The following is a 20,896-nucleotide window of genomic DNA, read 5'->3' on the forward strand; positions in this document are numbered from 1 at the left end:
TCTACTCCCTCTTTTGCACTCTCTCTACTTCTTCTCTTTCTCTCTTTTCTCATTCCCTGTACTCTCTTTCTTGTTCTCCTTTTCTTAGCTTTCTTCATCACTTTCTCTGTCCTTTTTATCTCTGCTCCCTCTTTCTCTTTTCTCCTTCACTCTACTCGTTCCCTCACTTTCTCTCCTTCTTTTTCTTTTTTCTCTTCATCTCTGCTCCCTCTTTTCTCCTTACACTACTCCCTTTCTTTTCTTCTTCCCTCTACTTCCTCTTTTTCCTTTCTTCTTTGCTCTAGTCCATCTCTTGCTCTTTTCTCCTTCTCTCTGCTCCCTATCCATCATTCTTTCTACCCCACCTCTCTCCCCCTTTCCCTCCTCCGCTTTTCTTTCTTGTCTCTATCTCTGCTTTCTTTTTTCTCTCCATCTTTCTTTCTTTCTCCCTGTCCTCTCTCTTCTCCTTTCTCCCTGTCCTCTCTCTTCTCCTTTCTCTCTTTCTTCTCTATCTTTCCTCTACCCCCTCATCAGCTGTATGTCAGTAAAGGGTAATAAAGCACTTCAGTTCTGGTCTTATCTCCACCCACATATTCTTCTTTAAAGCCGCATGATGAACAGGTTCTGTTACAGAAGCTCTCACACACACACACACACACACACACACACACACACACACACACACACACACACACACACACACACACACACACAGACGGGTCAGATAGAGTTTTGTTCTAGCTGTCCTGATGACACTTAGGGGGAACAAAGTTATGAATACATGGCAACCCTGAGCTATTTATAAATGTGTCCTGGAAAAGGAAAATATTAAGCATGAAGATTTTTCCACAGAGAGGCAAGACAAAGTAGTTTGAAACAAACTATAAAGGCCAACTGTGGCACCAATTGGTATAAATGGAAATAATTCATTTTGGAAAAATATTACGGATAATATTAAAAGTCACACTAGGTGCAGCACACCTTTCCTTTAATATTAAATGAAATACAGCAGCAAGAAACATGGCACACTATGTAGTGTTGCTGTCATAAGTAAACCTCAAATTCTCTAAATTGCATAGAAGAAAATTGTTCTTAACTTTAATGTTCAGTATTATGCAAAAGTTTGGGTGCTTCTGGTCGGATTATGTGTTTTGTTAATTTTGTGACAGTTACACATCCTCTACAGAAATCACACTTCTGCACATTTTAATGCACAGTTACTGTTTGTTTGCTGAAATTTAACATGTTGGAAAAAATAACACAAAAATGTAACTAGGTGTTCATGTGTGTTAATGTAACAAGATTTTAATCCATTTAATCAGTACACTTTAAACCATTTCTATTGGCTCATTCATCAAAAATATTTATTTGTCCAAAGTAAAGAACGTCTGCCATTTTGCTAGCGATGATATTTTGTAATCTCACCAAGTTGAATTTTACTGGTGTACCACATACTTTGTCACAGCATTTGAAAAGAGCGTAACCTTCATTGTTGAAACTATTACAAAGAAAGACTGCTAGCCTTTGGTTTGTTTCACCATAGCTGCTACTTTTTAAAAAAATTTAAATTAGGGCATATATAACAATCCAGAGGTATGAGACATGCATATTGCGCAAGACATGGCTTTAATGGTGTTTGGGAAGGGCTGTGAAAAACATATGGAGCGGCTTTGTAGAGAAAAAGGGCTCAGTCAAGAAGATAACAGCCTGCAGACACACATTGAGTTCCTTCTTGGGAACGATTAGCCGCCTTGAATTCACAGTTTATAGCGCTCCATTATTATGCTACAGAATGCCTTTGGTCTGACTGCAGTGTATGACCGCTGAATACCAACAGCCAAGGCTTCAAGTGGAAGTCCTCTCACTTCAGCTGATAAAATAAAGCAACATGCCCCCATAGCAGTGCAATACAAACTCAGTGAACTAGCCGAGTGTGCATCATTATACTGAAATCAGAGCCTGGTGCTGCTTTAGTGTTGTTTGTAAAATTACTCTTGGACTGCAGTTTTACTGACTTGATTAGCTTTTACTGCTTGGAATGTCTTGGGACTTGAGGGCTTTATTGTGCCGGCAGAACTTTCTAGCTCAAATGATCATTCCTCTTTGAAGATATGGTGTGTGGGCAGTGTGTTGCATGTGATTGCACAACTGCACTGAATGACTGTATTGGCACTTGATCCTGTTTTCTCATGACTTGGACTCTGACCTTCTAGATTTGATTTGGCCTCTCACATTAGTTTGCCTTTACATGATACCGCACGGTGTGTGGATTATGAGTACCTTTAGTAATGAGGGCAGATGGAAATATAGGAGGAGGGGTGGTGGCTGGAAATCTACTTTTATTGTTGCTACTAGGAATTAAGAGTGATTCTATAAGAGAGTGCTGTTTGTGCACAATTAATAGCATTTAATAATAGCATGTTTATGCGCTGCCAATATGTGTTTTTCAAGCTTGAATGTGTTCATTTAACGTTCATTAACATGGTGTATAAAAACAAAAGTGAAAAGGTTGTTTTTGTACAGAGATTTTTTACAGAGAATTACAGCTTGTTTTTTTTTTTTTTTTTTTTTTACATGTCCCTAGTTTCATCTTGGATGCTGTACTGTGAAATTATGACATTTATGCCTTCATAGCTGAGATTTTTTTTTAATAAAGTGTTCATAATTTGTTGTATTCTCTGTCCTTGACAGGGTCCGTCAAACATAAAGCCTCCACTCGTCACACAAAACAGACAGAGAAAACAGTTTGTGATATATTTTTTTGCAGTATTCAAAGAAACAGTATATAATTTACTGTTGAAAAACATTAGAATGTCTAATAGAACTATAAGTTATTTTTTTTGTCCTGAAATATTCCACCCTGTCACATTCCTCTTCATCAGAATGATGGTGTACTTTTTAGTGTTATTAGGCACAGAAAAATTATACTTGCTGAGGAAATGAAATCTGTTATTGAAACTGAAGAAGAAAGCGTGACTTCTTGACATCAAAAAATGTCACATTTCCATGTCTGTTTGACATGGATCTCATGGAAGAAGATCAAAATTGGTTAACAGAGAAGCAAAATGGAAACCAAAGCAAACCCAAACAATAGTTTTGAAGAACGTCATTGAAAATTGGTACAAAATCACTTTCAACAGTTTCCAAATTATTTAAAATGTGGTTAACTAGTTAAAAACCTTTTTTTGTTATGACTAATACTCTATTGAGTAAATGGTGACTGGTTTGGTGCTGGTACTTTAAGAGGCCTAATAATTGTGTTCACCATATAGTATATCAGAAGAGAATTGTTTATTCTAGCCAGTTACCAGCTGGAGAGGTGGGTCCAAAACACTAAATCGGAAACAGAATGGAACCATATCTGCTTAGAATAAACTATGTGAAAAGTGAAATGTATTTGTAATACTCCCTCGAACTAAATAACAATATTAGTAAGTTAACTACATTATTTTAAAAGCTACACTATGTAGGTTTGGGGGATTTTGAGACCTCTCTGGTGGAAACACTTTAATAACATCAGTTGTTCTTCCGACTCTTGTTTGGGGGTCTGTTTGAAGAGTATCCAAAGAGAACTCCATCAAAATTTGTTTTGGTGAAGGACTTTCTTCTGAGGATGTAAATTAATGATTTATTACTGTTACCCTATCTTCATCAGTATATTCATTTTGTGAACATCAAGCTGGACCTTCTTTTTCAGCTTGTGTGTTTGACAATAATATTTAGAGAACCTGCGATGGACTGGCGACCTGTCCAGGGTGTATCCTGCCTTCCGCCTGATGACCGCTGGGATAGGCTTCAGCACCCCCCAACGACCCTGAGGGAGAAGCGGCTTAGAAAATGGATGGATGGATGGATTTAGAGAAGTAGAGAAGCTTTTCTCAAGAAAATCGTACATAGTGAAACTGTAAAATAGCTATTTTTTTAGATAGGTTTGTTCCTGTTTTCGATTATTTTCTATGAAAAATGTTTTGTGCTTGATTTCATTTGCTGTACCGTTTCTAATCCCTGGTGTCTACAGGATAAAGAATGAGACACCAGCACTATTGATCAGACTGTGTTTCATGGTTCTTTCAGGGCTATGTGGTCTCAGAGGTCAAGACCTGAAACATTTTTATCCTTGCACTTGTGCTCTACCACCCTGATCTGTCTGGGAAAAACACAAAAGGTCATAAATGAGGCCAAAGCTTAATCCACATATTCAATTCAGTATAAAGGCCAGGGACGGTTATGTTACATAGGATCGCCATAGAATTCCATATAGGATTACAGTTAGCTTGTGAATATTTGAGTGGTCTCGTGATGCATAGTAAACAGCTTATATGTGAAGCAACATTTAGTAATGGAAATCTCACTACATTTCTGAGTAATTACATTTTCTCTAAAATGCGTCTGATTGTGGATTACGTCCCCTTTATTACAAGCCGTCAATGCAACCCTAGCCCAGACAATAAATTAATTAATTGACATTTTGACCTATTTTCAGCTGCTTTTATACAATGAATGTAGTCTTTTTGCCCCCCAAAGATCTTTTTACCAATATGGCATGTCCCTATTCAGTCAGCACTTAATGTGAATAGAGATTTTCATTTGCGTTATATTGTATTCTGCATTTTTGATTTCACATTACTCAAGTCGCACCGCAGTAAGCCAGTGTAATTGAGTGCGGCTGATCTGCCTTTTCAAAGGATGACTCATATTTCAACTGCGCGGCTGAAATCAGATACGTCTCTGAGCAAGCTGTGATCGCAATTAACTCCGGTAATTACTCAGTATCGGTAATTGATATTTTAATGTTTGCATAATGGTATTCAAACATTAAAATGTATTAGCAGAACAGTGAGCTATAGAATTACAGAAGAACTGTGCATGACTAATTCTCTGCTTACAAATCTGAGTAGAACGTAAGTCTCTCTCTCACTCTCTCTCTCTCTCTCACCCTCTCTCTCTCCCTCTCTCACCCTCTCTCACCCTCTCTCACCCATACATTCACAAGTGGGTGAGACTTTGGTCTGTAAGCCTGCCTTGGAGTACAGCTCCAGAGCCCTCTGGATATGTTCTCAGCATTTCAAGAAAAAAAAAAAAAAAGTAGAACCGATTACATAAGTCCATGTTTGCTAAGTACTCCTGGACTGTATCTATACAGTTTGTAACCCTGCCCATGTTTGACAACCAGAGCACTTCCAGTTCATATCTTCTGTGTTCAGAACACTCCCATCAGTTTGCCAATAATGCAACTGAACTTCCAGAGTAGCTTATCTTTTCTCTATATATGATGCTTCCAATGCTTTGAGATGCTTTCCAATGTTGCAATAGAGTAGTGGACCACTCTTGCCCTCATCTGTTGGGCAAGGCTTATTGTCATTAACTGATATTGATATTTATAAATATTGTGGCTGGCCTAGTGGCATGTTTGAATATTTTAAATATTGTCTGAATATCTGAATCTGAATATTTGTTAATTTGTTGTAAATAATTTGAAGAATTAAGAAATTAACAGATTTTTCAGTCGTGACAAGCGATGCTTGCGTGCCCCTAGTTGTGGTACACTGCGGTCAACATATGCTTGAAGGCGCATATGCTGCTCGCCCAAATCATTGCCCCAGTGAGAGCCTGGGTTCATGTGAGGTTTCCATAGAGATTGAGCACAGGCCTAGCATTGTTGCAAATCTATAGTACTGACAACTAGAGATTGAGGTGCTATGGGAAGAGAGAGAGAGAGAGAGAGTGCTGTAGGAGCAGTACAAGAGGCCTCTGTTGTATTCGAACTACCCTGACCTCACCAGCCCTCCACTCCCACACACACATCCTAAACACAGGGTGGCCTGAAGAAATGAAATGCAGCACGTTCCTGGCTAAATGACTCTATTTTCATTTTCAATCAGAGAAGGGTTGATTGGGGGGGGTCGCCACTGATATCCTACTGACCTGCTGTACAAAGTACCCTCTTATCTGTCACTTTAAAAGCTTTTCCTGACCTCTCTGTGCTTACTCAGGACTATATACCATCAATAATGCCTTTGTTGCCAGGAAGGCACGAGCACTGCCTTTTTATACGAGAGTGATGCCATACTGCTCTGCATGGGTGTGTGTGGTGTGTCTGTGCATGTAACAGCTGGATTGCAGTGTTTATTCCCCTCTGTGTTAAATAGGTGGTCCAGTAGAGTTCAGAGGCCTAGTAAACACAGATGCCTTTAACACCTTGCACAGACAATGATATCCTTCAGACTTAGAACTTAGATTTAGAACTGCAAATATGTTGGTATTTCCTAATTTTTACGTAATAATGTGGGGAAAGTCCTTCACTGCCGTGGGTGAGTTCAGTGTGCTATGTGGTGTCTGTGTTTATATAGTGGGATGTCAATAAAAACAAAGTTTGGTGGAAAAAATTTATTCTGATATTGTAATGATAACCATGATAATTTAAAAAATGTAGAATCTGCTTTTTTGAGATAGATGCATGTCATGTGTAATCAATGCTAACAATAAGAGCAAAACAGTTTAGCTTACTAAGCATTTCTGGTCAGCTAGAGTATAAATTGAAGGAATATTTTAAAAAATTAAAGAAATTCAGTTTTTCATTATATGGGCCCTGTAACGTATTCAACATCATAAAAATAAAATATTTTATAATAATGGTCGCAGGCCAATACGTTTATTAGCCCTGGTTTAATATAGGCTTAAGAGGAGTGTGCTCTTCTGGAAGTGGAAGCATTATTTTTAGAGTGAAGGTCTTGTTTGAGGTTAATTATACTATTTATTATATATTATACATATTCAGCAGAGCACTATATTTGCTTCATCACCCTTATGTGTTGGGCAAGGCTTGTTTTCATTAAATAACCTCTTGTGCTCCTTGGAACCACCAGTGGTTCCAAAATGAACTTCATCATATTCTTCATAACCTTTATATTTCATAAGCTGTATTCAAGAGGTGGGTGTCATATGAGAGTTGTAACTGTCTACTTTCCAGTCAAATAGATGGGTAATGTAATTTTAAAGCCTTATAATAAAAGTAGCTGTTTCAGAAGAAGGCAGCTAAGAAAAAGTGGGATAACCAGAGAGATGAAGGAAGTAGGCAGGAGTAATGTGAGGCTAGTCACATAGCGAAAAGAATGGTGGCAAAGGCAAAGGATCAGGCCTATAATGAGCTGTATGAGAGGCTGGATCAGGAAGTGCAGAGAATTAGTAAGGTGGAAGTGAGGGCAGCTTTAAAAAGGATGAAGAATGGAAAGGCGATTGTTCCAGATGACATACCTGTGGAGGTATGGAGATGTTTAGGAGAGAAGGCAGTGGACTTTTTAACCAGGTTGTTTAACAAAATCCTATAGAGTGATAGGATGCCTGATGAGTGGAGAAGTAGTGTATTGGTCCCCATTTTTAAGAACAAGGGTGATGTGCAGAGCTGCAGTAACTACAGAGGTATAAAGTTCATGAGCCACACCATGAAGGTATGGGAAAAGAGTTGTTGAAGCAAGGCTAAGGCGAGAGGTTCAGATCAGTGAGCAGCAGTTTGGTTTCATGCCCAGAAAGAGTACCACAGATGCAATTTTTGCGTTGAGTGTTGGTAGAGAAGTACAGAGAAGGTAGGAAGGAGCTACATTGTGTCTTTGTGGATATAGAGAAGGCATATGACAGGGTGCCAAGAGAGGAACTGTGGTATTGTATGTTAGGGTGGTGCAGGACATGTATGAGGATAGTGAGACAGTGGTGAGGTGTGCAGTTGGAGTGACAAATGGTTTCAAGGTGAAGGTAGGGTTACATCAGGGATCAGCTTTGAGCCCCTTCTTGTTTGCAATGGTGATGGACAGGTTGACAGATGAGGTCAGGCAGGAGGCTCCATGGACCATGATGTTTGCAGATGACATTATAATCTGTGGTGAGAGTAGAGAGCAGGTGGAAGAGAATCTGGAGAGGTGGAGGTTTGCACTGGAGAGGAGAGGAATGAAGGTCAGTAGAGACAAGACGGAATACATGTGTGTGAATGAGAGGGAGGCAGGTGGAAAGGTGAAGATGCAAGGAGTAGAGGTCGTAAAGGTGGATGACTTCAAATATCTTGGGTCAACCATCCAGAGCAATGGACAGTGTAGAAAAGAGGTGAAGAAGAGGGTGCAGGCAGGATGGAGTGGGTGGAGACGGATGTCAGGGCTGATGTGTGACAGAAGGATAGCAGCAAGAGTGAAAGGGAAGGTTTACAAGACAGTAGTGTGTCCTGCTATGATGTATGGTTTGGAGACTGTGGCTCTGTCTAAAAGACAGGAGGCTGAGCTGGAGGTGGCGGAGATGAAGATACTGAGATTTTCGTTGGGAGTGACTTAACTCGGCCTGAGTTAGAGACTGGCTCATCTGTTGAGGTGCAGTTTTTGTTAGTCATCCTCTAGCCCTTCATCAATGGTCAGTTTTGGATCACAAAGCTGCTTTTGGCTGGATATTTTTGGGTGGTAAACCACTCTCAACCCAGCATCACTGCTGATATGCTTGTACCAGCACCATACTCACTACCATACAACTACCCTATCAGTGTCAGTGCAATGCTGAGAATGATCCACCACCCAAATAATACCTGGACAGCAGCAGTTCTGTGGTCAGATACTGACTAGTGAGGGATGAGGTAGAGTTGCATGACCATTGTGCAGGACAAGAGCTACAGTCTGTAATTGTTTACCTATGTAGTAGACTTAAGTTAGGTGGAGCTCATGAACTAACTAGTGAGTATAAGCACAGGGCAGGTGTTTGTAATAAAGTGGATGATTGTGTTTTTAGTGTAAATATTTACCATTCCTCTTTGTGCTAGTGAAAAACCCTCAAGGGATCCAAGCACCCAGGTGACTTGAATCATCAGCACACCAGTCCACCAGTACATGCGAACGTGAGTCACTTTGTTATGAAAACAACAGGAGGCGTTCAGCATGGAGCCCAGGCTTACAGCCCTCATTTTCATTCAACTGTCAACTTCACTGCGAGTTTAATCACCCAGGTATGAGTAACCAGCACGGCCTGACTTTCAATTACCCTGCACACTGCACATTGCGCCCAGACGCAGAGGACTTGGATAAAACAATCTCTCCCATTTTATTCATTGAGGGCTGCCAACTTTTTAATGGCTTAATTCTTACAATTTAGTTGCTAAGTGGCTCTGCGTTGCCCGTGAACATTTAGTGCTTAAATTATCTCTGAAACTGAGAGCATGGTTAAATTCTTCTTCTGTAGCTTTCACAAAGGTAGTGGCTAACTTTCACTATAAGAGCTAGGCCTTTGCCATAAATGTCAAAACTTGGTAAAAAAAAAAAAAAAAAAACAGAAAAAAAACAAAAAAGCACCTCTGCGGTAATCCCAATTTCTGCTAGCTACTCTGAGATTCTAGTAGTATTAATTGAAATTGAAATTTTCACTTTTGATGGTCATAGCCATTGTAGAAAAAAGCAAAAATGTGGTTCATTCCACTGTCTTTTCTTGATTATGTTGGTTGTTAATGCAGCATGGTAGGCCTTCAGTTCAACTCCTGAGGTCCTAACCAATGAGACAGCTTGCTTGGCTATATCTGCCTTAGATACTGTGTAGAAAAAAATCTTGATTGAAGATTTGAAGATCATTTTCAATTTGGGTGTTTTAAAAATTCAACTTTAACAATGTTAACAATGAAATAAGAATTAGTATAGTACTTCAAGACAGCAATCATGATGCTCTTAAATAAAAATTAACTAAAATCATGGACATGTATTTTTTTATTCACATCATTAGGTCTTCTTTGCAAGCCTGCAGAAGGTGCTGAGGATTTCTTACGGCTGATGTGTTGCAATTAATTGTTGCAGCTTTAGATGGAGGAAAATCATTGTTGCCCCTTCTTGCAGAATAGAATGTATACGCCTATGAATGACCCTGAACATGTTTTGTTATTTACTTGAAATTAGCAGCAGAATGATTAATAATAATGATAAAATGGAAGAATGTATTGCTATTTATGTCCTCTCTCCAATTTGTGACTGAGTGTGAGAGAGCCTCTGAGAGACAATGAAGGAGAGAGAGGAAATCGTATTATAGGCCATTAAAGCATTTGTTGCTATAAAGCCCAGCCACATGGCCATGTGTGCTGCTCTGGGAGAAACTACTGTTTGCCCAGTGATTCAGTGTTGAATCATTCACAGCATCCTCGTGTTGAGCAGCTACAGGGAAATGATGCTTCCTGCTCATGAATGAAAAAGATGTTTGTTCCACCGGATACAAGGGCCTTTGCTAAAAGTGATGTTAAACAGGATTTTGACACATGTTTTGGCAGAACATGTTTTGATTATTTACTGGAAGCTGCAAAATTATGAATAATAATGATAAAAGAAAAAGAGAGAAACAGTAGAAAAACAGAACTCACTCATTAGGCAGTGAGCATGCAAAAAAGTGCAGCATATTCATCTTCACATTTATAGCTGGTCATAAAATCAGGACATTAATATTTTAGAGGGCTTTCTCTGTCAGCATTAGTGTTACTGCAGCGTGGCACTCCCCATCAGTCTTCTCACCTCTAGAGTAAAGACTTGAATTGACGTTCATAGCATGGATTACATTTCTGCATCTGTAAGCTAAAACGAAGGCACCGGGGAGCATCAGGATGTGCTTCCAAAGAGAGATGAAGATTTTATACTGATCTCACTGAACACGCCCTAAGAGAGCCAGGATGAGAGATGCTTCTTACCTACTTGTCTGAGTATCTCTGCTAGCCGTGTCCTCAGATAATAGTTCATAGCAGCAGCGCCATTGATTGAAGGCTGTTCCCTTGTCTTTATGAAAAAGAATGTATGTTTATAATAGAACTAAATATCATTCCTTAGTCGTTGTCATGACATCAGCCTGTGCAGTACTGATATTGCAGAAGTGTGCAAAATGCAAATGAGCTTTGAACCAGACACTGAGTAATTTGTTGTGTGCTGTGAGCATCCTGTCAAATCACAGATGTCCTTTGGGTGTCTGAATGAATGAACAAACAAAAATCATGTTGTTCAAAAGTAGTGCTGACAGGTCTTTAACCAAGACACACATAGATTTCGTCTGGATAATGTATTTTTGGTATATTCGAAGGTTTGTCAAATAAAAATATGTAGCAAAATAATTGCAGTGCACGTAATGATTTCAATACTTAAAAAAAAAATCAACTTTGAAACTTAGGCTACGCCCAGTTCCCTAGCTTTGACAATCACAGTAAAGTGGGTGGAGGGGGAGGGTGCAGCTTCTTATACACTCACCCATTCCCAAAATGTCTGGACCTTTTTACAGTGCATCCGGAAAGTATTCACAGCGCTTCACTTTTTCCACATTTTGTTTTGTTACAGCCTTATTCCAAATTGAATTAAATTAATCTTTTTCCTCTAAATTCTACACAAAATACCCCATTGTGACCATGTGAAAAACGTTTTCTCGAGAGTTTTGAAAATTTATTAAAATTAAAAAACAAAGAAATCATATTTACATAAGTATTCACAGCCTTTGCTTAATACTTTGTAGAACCACCTTTGGCAGCAACTACAGCCTCAAGTCTTTTTGAATATGATGCCACAAGCTTGGCACACCTATCTTTAGGCAGTTTTGCCCATTCTTCTTTGCAGTACCTCTGAAGCTCCATCAGGTTGGATGGGAGACGTCTGTGCACAGCCATTTTCAGATCTCTCCAGAGATGTTCAATCGGATTCAAGTCTGGGCTCTGGCTGGGCCACTCCAGGACATTCACAGAGTGGTCCTGAAGCCACTGCTTTGAGATCTTGGCTGTGTGCTTCGGATCGTTGTCCTGCTGAAAAATGAACCGTCGCCCCAGTCTGAGGTCAAGAGCGCTCTGGAGCAGGTTTTTATCCAGGATGTCTCTGTACATTGCGGCATTCATCTTTCCCTCTATCCTGACTAGTCTGCCAGTTCCTGCTGCTGAGAAACATCCCCATAGCATGATGCTGCCACCACCATGCTTGACTGTAGGGATGGTATTGGCCTCGTGATGAGCAGTGCCTGGTTTCCTCCAAACATGACGCCTGGCATTCACACCAAAGAGTTCAATCTTTGTCTCATCAGACCAGAGAATTTTGTTTCTCATGGTCTGAGAGTCCTTCAGGTGCCTTTTTGCAAATTCCAGACGGGCTGCCTTGTGCCTTTTACTAAGGAGTGGCTTTCGCCTGGCCACTCTGCCATACAGGCCTGATTGGTGGATTGCTGCAGAGATGGTTGTCCTTCTGCAAGGTTCTCCTCTCTCCACGGAGGAACGCTGGAGCTCTGACAGAGTGATCATTGGGTTCTTGGTCACCTCCCTGACCAAGGCCCTTCTCCCCCGATCGCTCAATTTAGACGGCCGGCCAGCTCTAGGAAGAGTCCTGGTGGTTCCGAACTTCTTCCATTTACGAATGATGGAGGCCACTGTGCTCATTGGGACCTTCAACGCAGCAGTAATTTTTCTGTATCCTTCCCCAGATTTGTGCCTCGAGACAATTTTGTCTCGGAGGTCTACAGACAATTCCTTTGACTTCATGCTTGGTGTTTGCGCTCTGACATGCAGTCAACTGTGGGACCTTATATAGACAGGTGTGTGCCTTTCCAAATCATGTCCAATCAACCACAGGTGGACTCCATTTAAGCTGTAGAAACATCTCAAGGATGATCAGTGGAAACAGGATGCACCTGAGCTCAATTTTGAGCTTCATGGCAAAGGCTGTGAATACTTATGTAAATATGATTTCTTTGTTTTTTAATTTTAATACATTTTCAAAACTCTCGAGAAAACTTTTTTCACATGGTCACAATGGGGTATTTTGTGTAGAATTTAGAGGAAAAAGATTAATATAATTCAATTTGGAATAAGGCTGTAACAAAACAAAATGTGGAAAAAGTGAAGCGCTGTGAATACTTTCCGGATGCACTGTATTAATTAATTATAAATTGTAGGAGTTTCTTTCTGGAATGATTGCTTGGCTGCTAATTAGGTCAATTTGGGAAAGGTTTATAGGTTATCATTTACATGTAAATTGTTGACCTTTTTTTTTTATTAAAATTTTGAAGTATTCATCGCTAAAACTTAAAATTTTACAATGTGACTTTTCCCCTCCATATATTGTTCATCACTAGTTTAGAATGAGACTGAAGAGTTCTCTAATAGGCAAGGTCAATGCTAGAGCTGCAACTCCATCTACAGGTCTCACAAACATTTTAACATAGTACACAGCTCAAACACTGAAGCGCTGAAATCGGAACTTTAACCAATTCTGGGATACATAAATACATCTGTATTGCACAGTATTTTCAACATACTCTTTGTACTCAATGTGAAGTCAGTTTGAAATGCCAGTCCAAGTTAACCCACAGCACAAGACATGAAAGTATTTCTTCCTCCTCTCATTCCAAACAGGCAATTGCAAGGCCTTTTGGAGGAACTTGAAACTCCAACCAAAACTAGACCAGAGACAGTACTTGCACTTGATATGTCTACACGCAGGTTCCTGTCTGTGCGCCCATGCCTAATTGATGAGCACGAGCTGAGGCAGCAGAGTGAGTCAGGTGCAGACCTGTGTTTTGACTGGAGTGGATTAGCGGTACGCTGTCTAATTACAGTAATGTGATTACGTACTGACAGCTGGGCCACTGCCACAGGACTGCAACAAATCTACAGGCCAAACACCTCCACCAGCCTGCTTCACCCATTGTGCAAGTCCCTTCACCGGCAGAGTGCATAATCTTAAGCATATGAGCTGAAAGCGAAATCAGCTACCTCAGAATGGAAAAGTATTTCGGCTAGTCAAATATATATTTTCACCCTTGGGTTTCTGTTTAAGCATGGACGTGCATCTCACAGCTGAATGGGTTTTTGAATAGAAGTCACAGACAGAAGAGCAGACGTCCCTGTCAGGAAGCAGTATGTCTGTCAGCCAACCACTGAACCGCAAGACTTCCTTACATTAAAGGGGAATACCATTGATACCTTCACTACTTTTGTATGGTTGTGCTAAAAAGTTCAGATGTTTTGTGACGCTAACATCGTCTGTGCTAAAATAAGAATACAAACTACTTTAGGTCACCCACAATGTCTAGTTTAAAAAAAAAGGCAAATGTGAAGGTATATTATTCACTCTCTGTATTGTACATTTGTGCCTTGATGTCTGTCTAGTGCAAGATCATGAGGAGATGAGATGACCCTCTCTGTCTCTCTGCTGCCATCTGCAGCTTCTGCCATGCACTTTCCCCAGCATCTTTTGCTTTACATATGCACAAAGGCAACAAAAGACTCTGAAGTTGTTCTATGTGTAGAACAGCAAGTTTGGGGCCTGGAGAGCATTCAAGATCATCCAACCTCATCCAACAGGATGTGCAAGATTGCTTGCATATACCAGCCTTGACTTGGCAGGCAGTGGGCTCAAATCTGACTGACTCACATAATCCTCAACATTGAAATGGCATTAGTCAGCCTGAGCTGTAGTCACTCTTTCCATGTCTGCTCTAGGATTAGGGTAGTCCAGTGCTGCATGCAGTAATATTCAGTATTTCTGTGACCAGTACTCATCTTTACAATTTTGATTAATGTGTCAGGACATTTATGGAAAGAAGAAGTCATGTCCTCACTCAGTCTGAGAGTTGGAGGAAAACTGGAACAAACTGTACCAATAGTGCCATAATCAGCAAAACAAAATGGTTTCTGTTTTCTTCTGGTGAAAATATCTTGACAAACTGCTGCCAGTATATCCTACACCTGGAGCAATCCCTTCTAAAGCCTACATAAAATATGGCTCTTATATGGGCTGTGACAAGCCTGATAGTTGGCCATGACCTGCTGCTAGTATACCATCAAGCTGCCCAGACCTGAGGAGAATGTTTGGTTGTATGAAGTGTAATGCACAGGAAGGGATTCATTTCTCTCTTCTGAGACCTCTTCATAACCTCCTTCAGTGTTGTTCTCACTTCTTCCTCCAGCACTTGTCCTTGGTGACTTTGTTTGTTTGTTTGTGCTGACAGCAGCGTTGAAGAGCAGTGCGGCTAATCCCGCCGCCATATGGTGTTTGGTCTGCTTTATAGTGGCCACCCTTAGAGATGCCGCTGCGGTATTATGGGTCATACAGCAGTACTGGCAGGAAGTCACTGTTGGTGTCTCCTGCTGTTTGGGCATATAGACCAGGCCAAGAGTATGGGCAGGGTTTTGGCCCTATCCCAGCCGCCACTGTGAAAAGTGTCGTAACCCATCAGGAAGGCTATTAAGAAAACAGCACACGTTCTGTCCAGGAGAAATGCAAGTGGGAACAGCCATTGCAGACAAAAACCCAGACACTAGCCGCAGGACCACCAGACACACAGGAGGACGTGGCGTAGGAGCACCAAGCAGGCTGAATAAGTGTGTAAGCAGAAGCTCTGCAGAGGTTGGAGATAGAAAACAGATAAAACTGTAAATGTCCACCCAGAGTGGGAGTAGAGTTCTCCCAGAGAGACTCACATCAGAGTTTCCCAGAGTAGCTCTGAGCGTTTTAGCGTTTTCCCTGTTCTAACACACCCACTTTCAGCTCAGGAAAAGCATGTTAACCCTTAGTCATCATCAGTGATAACAGAAGCATCAGTATTACTTCAACTCATAACTCATTGAAACTGTTGAGAGTTCAGATTATAACTTTGAACAGATTTTACATTTGTGTTGTAAGAGGAGATATTTTGTAATTATTTAAGTTTGACACAAGTTAGAATATCAATCTATCAGTATTTCATTTGTCCACTATTTATTTCTGTGCTCTTTGTTGCTACATGAACTCTTCTGTCTTTTCAATCTTAAAAACAGAGTTACAAAAGCTGTTCAAGATCAAGATTCAAGAACACTTAACTTGTAATTGGGATTACTTGAATCATGAAAAAAAAAAAAAGACAGCCAGCTTCTAAGACTAAACTTTGGATTTGTAGAAAAACATCCCTGCAGATTTCTTTGAAAAACTGAAAGCAAGTCTGCCAAAATAAATAGAAGCTGTAGCAAAGTCATAGTAAATACTCAAACATTTGATATTTTATTTAGTTTTTAAGCTTTTGAGAAAGTTTTGACACTGAAAAGTAACTGAAAACAGATGTTAGGTTTGGGAGGCAGGGTTGAGAACCACAGGTCAGTGGAACATTTGGGGCAGGGTAGTATAATTACTTTGCCAGTAACCTCTTACCCCGTGGCCTGCATGATGTGAAACTCATAAGCTCTTTCTCCTCCCTCACAGTGATCTCTCCAGAATGGTCAGCTGATCAACAGGCAGCAAACTACGCACGCTACATTCCATCTGGCTGAGAGAGAAAGTTGGCCTGCCCTCAGCCCAGCTGAGTGAGAGAATGCACTGAGGAGGCTTTCCCAACTGTTTTTTCCCTTTCCCTTGGATACTTTGCCCATTTGGAGTGGAAAGATGGCTGTGGTAAGAGTAGAAGGGGATGAGAGTAAAGTGGCTCATGTGTTGACTAAAGGATAAGGAATCAGAAAGTGTGTCCATGATGAGCAGTCCAGACACTGCATTACTAACAAGGATGTGGGTTTGGAACCAGCCTTTTGTAGCCCAAATATGGCAGTACAAAACGATGAGGAAGCATACTGTTTTATTGAAAGCAGGCTTTTGTGAGAGCATACATCGATTGTAACTAATTTTATTCGCATGCCCCATTGATGATGCATAAACATTGTGTGAAAACTTCTTAAAATAATCTAACATGGAAACACCATTATAGTTAAAGTTCAGCCTATGAGAGTTAAGTCTAGAATTAATCGAGTTGTTAAGGTTAACCTGTTAATTTTAACCCCATTTTTGCATGATACGGGAAACCCAAAGTAAAGGGAGCACTGTGTACTTTGGGCTACAGCCATGATCTTGGTCTCTTTTGAAAGGTAACCCTGTTATTTTCCTCAACCATCGGAATAACTGTATAAATTACTGACACAGAGTAACAGAGGCTAGAATGGAGTTTATTTATAGATCTTTAAACTGATCTCTGATGTCTCTGTGGAGAGCGGCAAGGCTTTGAATATAAGGACTCACAGCGTTTGCTCATTCTGTGCATATGTTGCAAATGAGACAATCGTTACTGCTGTGAATAATGAATCATGAAATGGTTTGCGGGAATTCCGCGATTTGTTGGATGATTTTAATTTATTAAAATTATGTAGAAAAACTGGAAATGAACACTTCAACGGAAGCATGGTACAGTGATCTAGAAGAGGTTAAAGGAGAATTCCAAAATTATTCTCAATATACAGTTTTTAAAAGCATTTTTTAAATAGAAAATGTTGTCAAAACACAAGATTTTGTCTCTGCATGATATAATTACACAAATGCATTGAGCTTCTGAAAAGTGCACCGCTAATGCAGCAGTGATACTCTCCACCAGTTGTGCTATTATTTCCTTATTAGTATAAGTATAAGAACTAATGAACAGAATGCTTGTAATCTTAGTGTTTCCTGCGGTTTATTTTACTACATCATTAGTTTTTAATGTTGTGTGTAGGAATGTGTTTATTCGCCATTGCTTTATGCACTCTCAGCTGAAGGAGCTTAGCTACTGTAGTACAAACAGAAGACTAATTATCAAGCTGGTATATAAATAAGTTTCTGCTTATATTTTCACTGACTGTTATAATGCATATTTATAATTTACATGAAACCCAAAAGGGTGGTGATAAACTGTTCATATGCTTGTGGGTGACCATTTTTGAACCCTTAAACAGGATGGCATTTTCTGCAACATATCTTATTAAAGACAAAGATTATTTTTCAAAGCCATGAAAACTGTAAAAAAATAAATCAATTAAATTTAGACATCCGTATCCCACCAAATATATCCAAATTAAGTACTACGCTGAAAAACAAAGTATCTAGCTGCAAAATAGACCACAGAGACTGAAATAGACAGCTTTATTTTGTTCAAAAGAGTTATCAAAAGTCACAGCAAATAATGTCAATCAGTAAAAACCAGATAGCTACATTACACAAACAAAGCTGTTTGCTCCTGCCTTGGTATTCAGTCAACTATTAAAAAATACACAGGGGAATAAAATAAAGTTCTTTGTAAGAAACACCACAGCAGATCAGCTCCTTTTCAGAATTCATTTTCAAATCATATTACTACAAGTCTACGATAATAAGATGATAACCACCATACACCTTCCAAACTATACAGCAGGGTCTCGTAGTAGCTGCCTCCCATTACATGGCCATTCTCATTGCATGTTAAACACACTGTTGAAGCACTCATTACAAGAGGGGCACAATCCTCAGTGTGTTCCAAAAAAGTACCCTTTCACGGACAATGTCAGACGTGTAACATATTTTTGATTTGCTTGGAGGTAGTATCATCGTTCAGATGTTTTGTTGTGTACCTGTATCAAAGACAAAACAAATGACCATAAACAAAGCAGTCTTGGAATAATGCATAGAAAAAAAAGTGTTTATTAGCACAATGCCTGTAATGGCACAAAGTGTAAACACACCTGTCACAATCACCTGATTGTGATTATTTGAGCCAACTGTTAAATATAACAATTGTGGAAAATACTTTATTTTTATGGCACAACAAACAGGATGTGAATTGGGTTCTTTTTCATCCTCTGGGTTGAGGCCAATGTGTAGAAATAAAGCAGAACATACGTTTATTGAGACACATCATGAGTATTGCTGGTGCTGTTGCTTCTTTAGAGGGCAGCAGTTAGTTTTTGAGCTTATGCTGTGTCAGATGGCACATCAGCCAATTTGGCCACTTTAGGTTTGCACTTTATTAGTTGCATGTAAAGAGTAGACCATTAAGTTTTAAATCAATTATTTACATGACAATTCATTTGGATTTCATGTTTGTGACAGGTCTACATGTAACCCTATTCAAGCTGGACTAGTTTTACTGTTTTAGGCAGCTGGAAGATAATGTGTATACTGCTAGAATTGACAAAATTCCTCCAAATGTGATCTAAGTTCTACTGTAAGCTAAAACATTTGTATTGTCTTTCTTTTTCACTGCCATTCTACTTTCTGCACTTCATGTTTTTACTGTTAAGTGTCCTGCCACTTGTGTACTACTGATGGGAACATCCAAACTAAGACCTTTTTAAGTATGGGTTATCTGTGGTAGTTCGGAGAAAGTACCCAGCAAATCAGCAGGTCAGCTCCCTTACAAATTACATTACACTGGTTAAACTAGTCCAGCTTGTATAGTCGCTAAGAGTGAAACACTTCAGAAGTGGGGAAAGTCACAGACCTGAGCGCATTGAGGAGACCCTCTACCCTGTTGGGAGGCTCATCCCGAAGAACCTTAATGCATCCTTTCATCTGTCAAAAAAGGGAAATTAGTTATTTTTTAATATATATATATATATATATATATATATATATATATATATATATATATATATATATATATATATATATATATATATATATATATATATATATATATGATTGCATGATAATGCTGTATACAGGATTACTGTAAGGAGTGCTCACATCAATTTTTGAGGACTTGACAAAAGCTCCAGCAGGATGGACATAGTCATAGAGGATGATGACTCCCACCATCACACGTAGGCAGAATAACACTGTCTCATCGCTGGCGAAACGGCTACGGTACTCCCTGATCTCACACACACACAACAAATTACTAAGGTTGAAAACAGACAAAAGATTTATGCAAGAAGACTTTTATTAACTATTAACTTACGGTGTCTCTAGCATGACTTTACACACACTGGCCATTGTGCTCAAACAGTCTGTTGTGTTCTCTATGGGTAAATCTGTATTCTGTCAAAAAAAATAAATAAAATTAGAAGCAGGCTCTTAAGACACAGACTTGAATGTCACAATGTATTAATGGTAAAAAAAAAAATCATGAGTACTAACATCTGATACAAACTTCGTTGTGGCATCACTTAATGTTTTCAGCATGGGTGTGGCATTGGCATAGAAGAGAGACATGCGATTGGCCAGTTCGTTGTTTACCTCATTCTCCTCCTCTGTCTATAGGCACAAAACAAAGCAGTTATGTATCTATAATTTACTGAAGGCATCCAGCTGCATAGCCGTTCATCAAACATAATTTGCATTTTAAATAACTGCTACAGTGATGCTAATTTTTAAGTTTTGCATTAAACATTGCTATCTATGTGGCTGTGAACTAGTTACAGTATATTTTAAATAGTGAAATAATTATTTTGCCATCATCAACCAGCAGGTTTAGTTGGCCCCTTTGGGAGGAAAAAAAAAAGGACAGTGTCAAAAAACAGTTAAAAAAAATCTGAAACGATATAGAGTAGGGGAGCCCTGTCCTGGTCCTGGAGATCTACCAACCTGCAGGTAATGAAGGTCTTAAAAGGTGTCTCAATATTACAGGCAGCTGCTTTGACAGGTCCATGATTGGGCAGCTCGATATAGAGAAAATAGGACTCCTAACAACAATGCACGACCTGGTAGAAAACTGTCAACCAGGCAACTGTTTTCCCTATATATGAAAACATAGCTTGTAGTTAATGGCTGTTTTGACTAGAAACCTAACCAGAAGACTTTTGAATTTAGGGTTTATGGTCAATATGGTGAAAGAAAAATCAAATCAAATCAATGCCCTTCTAGTAAAACAGGACACTGAGCATTGCTTCATGGCCTGCCGTTTAAAAAGATGCAGTGTCAGGCTCTATATGCATCAAAAGTAGTGTGTAATAGTGGGAGAGAAAAGAGTATGCACCTGCTAAATTGGCTGGAAAATCTGAATGTATTAAAAAATATGGCTTGCAAAAAAATGTCCCATGCAGTTAATCATGCAAATGGACCCAAGGCGAGAGGGCAGTCAGTACTCAGTGTGTGCTGAAAAAGCACATTTCAGGTGAGCCGAGTGTTCTATTAATTACTCTGGGCTGCAAATTGAATGTAAATCCTTCTTTAATGCACACTCAACATGCAGACATGTCCTAACTGCCCGTACG

The 20,896-nt window shown here is 39.5% G+C and overlaps 1 protein-coding gene and 1 long non-coding RNA gene across 5 annotated transcripts in view; one reads left to right on the forward strand and one right to left on the reverse strand.

Annotated features, from left to right (window-relative positions):
• LOC119262446 overlaps positions 1-20,896 on the forward strand; it is a 124,927-nt gene that overhangs the window by 99,707 nt on the left and 4,324 nt on the right. For all 4 annotated transcript variants that reach the window (XR_005129637.1, XR_005129638.1, XR_005129636.1 and 1 more), the window contains one exon: positions 16,173-16,361. This is a non-coding gene — a long non-coding RNA (uncharacterized LOC119262446). The remainder of the gene's footprint in view (positions 1-16,172; positions 16,362-20,896) is intronic.
• fam49ba (family with sequence similarity 49 member Ba) overlaps positions 17,836-20,896 on the reverse strand; it is a 32,127-nt gene continuing 29,066 nt past the window's right edge. Inside the window, exons 7-11 of the mRNA XM_037534503.1 lie at positions 19,821-19,937; positions 19,642-19,721; positions 19,428-19,554; positions 19,183-19,253; positions 17,836-18,313 (exon numbers count right to left, since the gene is read on the reverse strand). Of these exons, the coding sequence (XP_037390400.1) occupies positions 18,247-18,313; positions 19,183-19,253; positions 19,428-19,554; positions 19,642-19,721; positions 19,821-19,937 (462 nt within the window). The 3' untranslated portion in view covers positions 17,836-18,246. The remainder of the gene's footprint in view (positions 18,314-19,182; positions 19,254-19,427; positions 19,555-19,641; positions 19,722-19,820; positions 19,938-20,896) is intronic.

This window comes from Pygocentrus nattereri, chromosome 2, assembly GCF_015220715.1.
Source record: "Pygocentrus nattereri isolate fPygNat1 chromosome 2, fPygNat1.pri, whole genome shotgun sequence".
NCBI lineage: Eukaryota > Metazoa > Chordata > Actinopteri > Characiformes > Serrasalmidae > Pygocentrus > Pygocentrus nattereri.